The sequence below is a fragment of the Pantherophis guttatus genome, chromosome 1, assembly GCF_059756535.1.
Source record: "Pantherophis guttatus breed Tessera chromosome 1, ASM5975653v1, whole genome shotgun sequence".
Taxonomy (NCBI): domain Eukaryota; kingdom Metazoa; phylum Chordata; class Lepidosauria; order Squamata; family Colubridae; genus Pantherophis; species Pantherophis guttatus.
Genome location: NC_142063.1, coordinates 125449839 through 125458779, shown reverse-complemented (window position 1 = coordinate 125458779; position 8941 = coordinate 125449839). Strand labels below are relative to the sequence as shown.

General features: G+C 40.0%; 1 protein-coding gene across 2 annotated transcripts in view; it reads right to left on the bottom strand.

Moving 5' to 3' along the window:
• Positions 1-777: 777 nt before the first annotated feature.
• Positions 778-8941, bottom strand: part of GLI2 (GLI family zinc finger 2) — a 270083-nt gene continuing 261919 nt past the window's right edge. For both annotated transcript variants that reach the window (XM_034422349.3, XM_034422359.3), the window contains exon 14: positions 778-7205. In XM_034422349.3, the coding sequence (XP_034278240.2) occupies positions 4852-7205 (2354 nt within the window). In that variant the 3' untranslated portion in view covers positions 778-4851. The remainder of the gene's footprint in view (positions 7206-8941) is intronic.

Genomic DNA, 8941 nt, shown 5'->3' with positions numbered 1-8941 from the left:
TCAGGATAGCTATTCATTCAACATAGAGTAAAATATAGTTGGCTTGCATAAACTTTAATTCTAACAGGATTTACTCTAGAAAAGCCAAGGATCTCTCACACAATATGGAGGAATAAATAAATAAATAACTTCAAATGCATATTCAACCCATAGTAGGTCTTAAAATGATGTATGGACTGAGAGAGAGGACTTACAAAGAAGGGCAAAATGTATCAGTCACCAGGCAGAATTTTTGCCCCCTCTGATAATACTAAGATACACAGGAGTGGATCCCCATTTTGCCCATTTCTCCAGATTTCTCTGAATAAGGAGTTGCAGCCAATAGCAGCAGCCTAGTGGGATGCTTGTATGATGATGATGATATTCATTCAGTCCAGTTATTCATTGGCAATTGAATGGGCCAGGTCTTTCCACATCTTCTGATCTTGCACTACTTCTTTGAGTTGCAAAGAGTTGTAAATTATGTGTCAGATTCATGCTATAATTGTATAGAATAACAGCTCAAACATGTGCAAGATTCTATAATGGACTGTATGTCAAAAGTTTAACTTTTAATGTTTATGGTTTTAATATATTAATATGCTGTTTTATTATTGATATTGTTTTAATTGCTGAACACTGGGAGCTTCCCAGTGTTTGATATAAAATGGGCAGCTATACAAATGTTTAAAATAGAGACAAATGCTTATAAAATATAATGATGTAATGTGTAATGATATAGAATTTTGTGCCTTTCTCTTATGACACATCCTGAACAATAATGAATAAAAACAGAAATTATGAAAAAAAATTACTTTTTTAATGTACAAAACATTTATATACAGTTTTAGCATATGACTGCCATCCGTATGATGTAGAAAACAGATAAAAAGCTCCTGGAGATATAAAGGCAGAACAATTCAGCTACAGTACTCTTATTAATAATGAATGCCTTCTATACAGAATATATACAGAGCCAGTTTTTGTTTGTTTGTTATAATACTATTACAGTAAATAAAGGGAAATCACCATGGACAAGTTGAAGAAAATAATGGACAAGTTGTATTTGCATTTGCTAATGCTTCTCTGGGTTCATATCAGTATACATTCCTGCAACTAGGCATCCTGATGGCTTGTGGGATGCCCAATATCTTCTTAGTTCTTTGAAACTTTGTGCTATTCTTATTCTATATCAAGACAATTCTAAGTGATGGGGATGGGGAAGGGTCACACAACCAAATCATGTGTGTAATGCTACATAATTATCACTTGAGAATGGTCCTATGAACAGATCTGAAAGGTCCACATTAGTAGGCCGATAGCAACACTGTCATCCTACTGAAAGAACTGAATTCATTTTAAAAAAAATCACTTTTCTATCATGCCTTAAGATGTGCAATATTCAGATGTATTGAGAAGAACTACTGTAGTCATCTCTCCCATTCACCTTCTTTTAAGTCTTCCATTGTCCATTATGAATAATAAAACAACAACAGGAATAATACATTTTTGGAATACTAAATTGGTTTTCTTGTGACCCCCAAGTAAACATATTCTGCAGGTTAACCTTTAACATGGTGAAAGACATAACCAAAGTGATTTTCCTTGATGACACTGAAAAATATACAGGCAAAGGAAAGGATAACTAATAAGAAATGGATATGGTAATGTACTATCAGAAAATTTTGCCACCACAAACTCTGATGTGAGAAAAATGTTCCCTTTAGACACAGGAAAAGCTGTGAGACAGTCATCCATCACCTGCTTATACTCGGCTATTGATTAAATTGGACTTACACTCCTATGCTAAGGTGAGAACCAGTTCATATATTGGCATTTCTTGATGTAAACATGGTTATTCAAAACTCTCATACTTTTATGCATGGAAGGAGGCAGGGAGAAATGTCATTGGCTTGACTCTATGTCCATATGCTTATACACAGCCAGAATGGTCCACATTCAAGTCATCCTAATCAGACTCAATCTTGGCAATGTTTGCTGGACTGTGTATTTCCAAGGTAGAGGCTACAATGTGGATAAATGGCACTGCAAATGGATCAGATTCTGATACAGAATACTGATAGGAAAAAAAAATGAGCAAAGACACTTTTGGGGCCCCTGTTTTTTTGTTTTTTAAAGAATTGGGTTTACAGCTCCTTTTTTAAAGTTCAAAAATAAATAATGAAACAAGTCACTCTAATCAAATGTATAAATATATAAAGTGGGGAATTTATAATACATCATCCTTTTACAGCTATGCTTTTATAATTCTGCTGAACCATAAAACCCACAGAGCTAACTCTAATGTCACACAAGATAATTGGACTTGTCCACCTTTTTTGTCTCCTCTGCTCCTCTTTTTGGTGTGCTCTCAAACCCGTTTTAGATAAACTTCAACCGTCTGAAGCAGATTTGGAAAAGCAGAAGCTGTATAGGAGAGAATGAACTTGGTTTTATCAGCAGTTACCCCGAAATGTTGGCTAGATAGATACTGATACTAATGTTGGTGTGTAGTGCCTATGATTTGGGCTTGAATACCTTAACTCAAATCTAGTGAGCCCCTTTATAAAAATACAAACCTTAGTACACCAAGGTTTTTACATTTGATATTCACCCTACCCTGTATTGCAGGGCTGTCAAAGCTGTGGCCCATGGGCCAGATGCGCTGGCCATGCCCACGCCCGGTTTAGCGAAGGGAAAAAAAGTTGCGATACATCACGTGATGCTGTTGTGACACGTGTTTGACACCTCTGCTGTATTGCAGTTGGCAGCTGCCTAATTTCATGTTCTACTTTTTTCACAAGCTTTTCCTGGCTGGAATCTCTGCCCTTAATGATTGTCTGATTTCATAATTTTCTTTCCAACTAATGCTTTCCAAAATTCTATTAGATAAATGCATAAGTACCCCCCACTGGTTTGCATGAATTAATTTATGAATTTTGCAGTGCAAATACTTCTGGATGACATGCAGTTTTGGCAGGAGCTGCTTACTGACACCAAAAATTATCTTAAGAAAGAGGAGACAATAAGCATGTATGTACTAGCTCTTCTTACTGAAGGGGTTAGGTATATAAATAGTATATGTTAGCTAAATACATGGATACTGGATGGCAACCGAGATGCCATAATACTGACTACAAATTTGCCATTCTTGTAATAGCACTGTTCATTTTTATGAGCTCAAGTTGATGAGCATGTAGCACTGAACCATTCTACTACTCTATTGTGTTATCTTGAAGGTTTGGCTTTTCAAGGATCTCCCCATTTCATCTAAGCACAATGGCAAAGACATAGAAGACCTTTCTGAAGGACTGCTGTTGAATCTCCTTGTTTTCTCCATGCTTAGGTAATATGGGAAGGTCTTCAAAGCAGTTACACGAAGCCTTCAAGCGATTATGCCACCAAGAGTTCCACCAGTGGGTTTGGAGAGGCGCCTGGCATTATATATTCATTTCATCTTAAATTATTTTCTTTCTGTGCTATCCTTCTTTCCCAAGGAATTCTGAGCAGCTTTATAATCTCACAATAATGACATCACAACTGGCCAAGCAAACAGAAGATCATTTTTAGGAAAGCCAGTTGGCCAGTTGGCCAAAGTGACATATCAGTCAGAGCTAAGTTAACCCATGCAGTGTGTAATTAAACAGTTTGCTAGAACATCTAACTGGGAGGGATGAACAAATGTTATGCCATAAAAACATACATATTTCTGCAGCATCATTTTTAGGTCATATTTAACAAACTGCAGCACTGTTCTTTTTGTATGAGCAATTCCAAAGTGAAGTCCATAGAAACTCAGAGTGATCTATGTTTCACACCGTGCATGATAGGGATTGTTTTTTCCTACAATATTTTTAAATTAGTTTGGTTTTCAAACCTCCACTACATTCTCCATGATAGCCTCTGATTAGAAAAAAGCAAACAAACCAAACCCAATAGGCCATTCAGTGTTTCCCATTTTCCCCATCAGCGTGTCTCTCTCAAATGTCTTTTTAGCAACACGGTGTTGCCTGACATAAATGCACCTTAATTTTATATATGCTTCTGGCAATATACACTTTGACATTATTGGGACAACAGATGCCTAGATGTCTCAACTGCTAATGCACAGTAAGGCACTTCGCCTCAAAGCTGATTCTCAGCTAAGCTGCAAGATACAAAGAGCGATACTGGCTGTAATAATGACGTGTGTGTGTGTGTGTGTGTGTGTGTCTGCGCATGCATGCACAACTGGTCATAAGCAAAGCATGAAGCATTTATAGTATGGCTTTGCATATGGTTAAATTTATAACTCTCACTAGGGAGGACAAGGCAGTACATATTTGCAGCTATAGGTAAGGGAAAGCCAAAAGAAGATTGCAAAAAGTAAAGCTTCATTTGAAACATTGATTATTTTAACACATGGCTTTTGAGTGTCCCACAACTGGCAAAGTGCCCTTTAATTTTGAGGTTGATGGTTTGAAGAAACGTTAACCCTTTGCAAGCTAACAAGGGAAGGGAGGGTGGCAATGGCAGTCAGGTTTTTGAAAGGATTCTCAATGTGTCTACTTTTTTATAAATGGAGACACACTTTAGAAGCACTTTAAGAAAGACGGTGGCATCTTTCAGCACTCCAAAAAAATAAGCACCAAAATAATACTAGAAGTGCATCCTTTCAGTGCTTTTTTTTTTTTTTAATATAGTTTATGCATGTTTGTACAAAGATATTTTTTTCTTACTTGGAATTCCCTTAATACGTTTTAATACTTGTAAAAGTCTACTCTATGGAAACTTTTTTTTCCTTCTCCTTTTAAAAAAAAGAAAAGCACATTCATAACGTTGCCCAGCACATAATCTCTGGATATGTCTAGAGGTACATTTGTGCTTTATGCATTAAGACATCATGTTAAGAAATTTGCTCTCTTCTGCCAGGGTGGTCAGCATAGAATTCATGTCCCCTATTGCCATGTTACTAATTCCAGCTGGTATAGCTGGCAGTGTCAGAGAATTTCGGGGAGTTGTAAGGCGAGAAGAGTTCTGAGAGAGATTCTGCAGGATGCTAGGGCTCAAGGTTCCTGACATCAGACTTGAATGGTCGCCATCATCCATGATAGCATCAAAATCTATCTGAGGAGATTCCAGACCCTGAGAATCCACTGTGCTAGAAACTTGATTAGCACCAGGGGAAGGCATGGTGGCTGGTTTGATGTTCAGCGCACATTGTTGTCTGACATTGTAATCTGTTTGGTTGTTGACATTCCCATTTTGTTCATACATATGTATTTGACCATAATAGTGCATCAAATGGCCTTCCCTCATACTATTGTTAAATTGTGGTTGCAACGATCCTACACCAGTTGTTCTCTTGGGGGAAGAGTGTGCCCTTTGCTGCCCTGAACTCACATCATTTGTTGGGTGAGACATTCTCACATATCCCAACTGCTGCCCAGCACGGACTCCTTGGTGCTTGTTTCCTGGATTAGGATTAGGTGGAGGGTGAGGTTGTACCATTGAGGAAGTGAAGCTCTGTCCAACGGTACTGATTGTATTCTGTTGTGGCTCAAAGTTTGGTTGATTTGAGGTTATTAATGCAGAAGCTTGGTGGAAATCCTCTTGTGTCATGGAGAAGTTCATATGGCTTGACTGAGATGAAAAGCTCTGCTGATACCCTGGTTCCTGTATGTCTTGACTGTGCATTACATATTCTCTGCCATTGCTAACTATTGAAATGGGATTAGCCACGTTATCTAATTGCTGAGAATGGACATGGAATGCAGGCTTCATGGTCATGTTATTACAGGAAGGAGAAAGTTGGGTGACATCACCACCCATCGTATTTGGACTTAGTATTTGATGAACTTGGTTGAACACCTCATGGGAGTTCAGGTCTAGGTTGTTCCCAGAACCTGGATTCACCTGTTGCTGCTTTAAGTGCATGCAATTGAGCCTTTGTCCATCCATGCTTGCATTTTTCTGCACAAATTGCTGCAGATTCCCATTCATGTTGTTTTGGCCTACCTGCAACTGCTGTTGGTTGAAGTTCTGATACTGACCAAAATTTTGCTTCTGATGGAATACAGCTAGGTTCCGCTGAGGGAACTGCTGTTTTGCTTGAGAGGAGGGTACATCAACAGTTCCTGAGCTAACTTCATTCCACTGGACTGGCATGTTATTTTTATGCACATTAGAGTTAGCTCCATAGTTTATTTGGCATCCACCACCAACAGAGGTTGAATGGTTCATACTCAGATCTGGAACAGCCATTCTGCGCTGGTTTAATGCATTGTTGTTTTGCACTTTTGCATTTACTTGGAAAGTTTGCATTTCACTGCCATACCCTGTAGAAGAGTTCTCTGTGGCAATCCCACTGTTTTGGGATTTAATGTATTGTACCACATCATCAGGTAGGACAATATCATCATCTCCCACAGAACTATCTGTCTCACCAGGCATTGCTTCCATGGGAATATTTTCACTAATACTTGGGGGTCGTGGGGAGTACACATGCCTAGCAAGGCTCCTGTCTGAATATGGAAAGACTGGAAGGTTGAATTGTCTTCTGTCTGCATGAGAGTGAAGAAGATTCATGCTGTTGGTGCTATTGAAAGTATGGATTCTAGGAAGGGAACTTGGGTCTCCAGCAGGTCTCCTCACTGGATCACTTGCCCGTCTTGCACTATTCCCAGGCACTTCATGAGAGAATGCAGGTGATGTCCCATACACATAAGCATTGCTATCACTACAACGCCTTGGCCCTGGAGGGAGACGAAATGAAGCCAAAGCAGGCTCTGAACCATCAAGGAGAGAGATTTTATTCCTCAGGGTCATTCTTTCCATGTTAGGTAGTGGTGTAGGTGGTGGGCCACCTGTGGCAGCAGCATACCTAGCTTTCAGCCTGTACTGCTGAGCTGGTGTGAGATTCAGGAGACCAGAGACCCCATTACATTGACTGGCATCACTTGACCTGCGAGAGGCATCTGTGGAAATAGGGTCATAGGAGTCAGCAGAGCTTGTGTTGTTAGGACGATTTCCAAATTGAGAAGCTTCACTGGAACGGCGGCTGGAGAAGTAAGGGGATATTCCTGATGATCTGCGGCTGACTGTGTAGGCAGAACTGATGGTACTGGTTGAGCTGTCACGGCGTTCGGCTAGTTGGTTTAGCATGGTAATTTCACTGATGGACAGCTCATTTATCCTTGGATTAGGCAGCATTGTAGAGGTGCCATGCATATTGTCCAGCAGACAACCTGAAAGAAAATGAGAAAGAGAAAAAGTAAGATTATTGGTCAGTGATTAAAAAGAAAGGCATCCCATTATTGTACTTGGATACAAACAATATCATCACTGTCATGTTGTATATTTATCCAGCTCACACATATAGATAAAGCAGGTTGGAAAATGGAAAGTGGTCTGGAAGAACCATTGTTGTCTTCCAAATTATTTCCAACAAAATTGGGCAAAGAAAACTATTGTTTGTCCATATTGTATCTTATAATTTATGTTGATTGCTTTTATTTAGTATCCTATGACTATCACTGAGTGTTTTATCTTATGATTTATAATGAGCTGTTCCAGTTTGGTGGCATGGTGAGACAGTTGGGATAGCAGGGCTCTGCGAAATCCTGGCTGATTCTTCCTTGTTGGGGGCCCCTAAGAGGCTAAAGTCACCCTGGAGGGGTGATGAAGAAAGAAGGGATCTCTTGCTGATCACGGGAGAGTGGCGGTTCTTCTGCTCAATCTGAGGCGCCCTCCCGACCAAAAAAAAGAGAGACAGCCATTATGGCCGAACCGAAGCTGGGGCAACCGAAGAAAGAAATGAGCTGGAGCGGTTTGTGAACAGTGGATTGGAACTGGGTGAGGCAACTTTCAGCTTCTTTATTAGAGACCCACCCTAAATAAAATAATTCTTGAAAAACATCGAAGTGCTGAGAAAGTGGCGAATTAACACACAGAGATAAATTATAGACCCAAAAGAGAAATGAAATTTTAATGGAAGAATATGAAGTTTTAAAAGAAAGAAAGACTGAATTGAAATTTGTGGTACTGTGAAAAGTGATTTTAATCTTCTGGAAATACTGTCTGACTGCCGGAAGAAATTGTATAAAGAAAATGGATTTTTTTGAACTTTGATAGCTTCCGCCTCATTTTATTATTGGAATTTAGAGCTGGCGAAAGAAGATATTGTATTATTATATGGTTGGAAAAGACCTTGGGGCAGAAAAAAAGTCAGGATTGATAAAGAAGAAAGGAAAGTCAGGATTGATAAGAAGAAAGGACATAAAGTGAAAGGCAAACAACATCTGGAAGGCCATCTTTTCGTTTTTGCTTCTCTATCTACTTTTTCGGTGGTTGGGGAGTAATTGATGAGCCTTTTGAAATTTTTCAAAGTAGTGTGGATTATAAATAATAGGAATTGCCCTTGAAACTGAACACCTGACTCTGTGAACTATTGAGACATGGTGTTCTGTCCCCGTACCACGCACACACCCAACCAGCCAGCCGAGGGTTAAATAAACTCTTCAAACACTCGTCAGTGAAAAGGAACTTGGCAGCAACTCCGTGGCTGCTTGCCAAGAGCTTTTACTCCGATAACACAGACAAAAATACACAGTTTGAATAGTCCAGTTTGTAATTAAATCCACAGCAAATAGGTGTTGTGTCCGAAGGTGCAAAATGCCTCGCCAGAGATTAGCTTTGTCCGTCACAGAGTCCGAATGGCCACCACACTCCCTTTTATAGCCTGTGGGGTGTGGTCCAGTGACTCAGCTAATCTCTGGCACGCCTTCCCCTCGGCTGCGCACGCTTCTCCCTGTGCCTCTGGCGAGGGTCCAGCCAGCACTTATTTTCCTCGTCGCTGTCCACCTGTGGCTGTGGGGACGTGCTTGGCTCTGAGCCTATCATTTGGCCTTCGGTGTCCTCTGGAGGCATTGCCAGAGAGGAGAGTCCTGGAGAGGGAGGCCTTGCCAACTCCTCCCCCTCACTC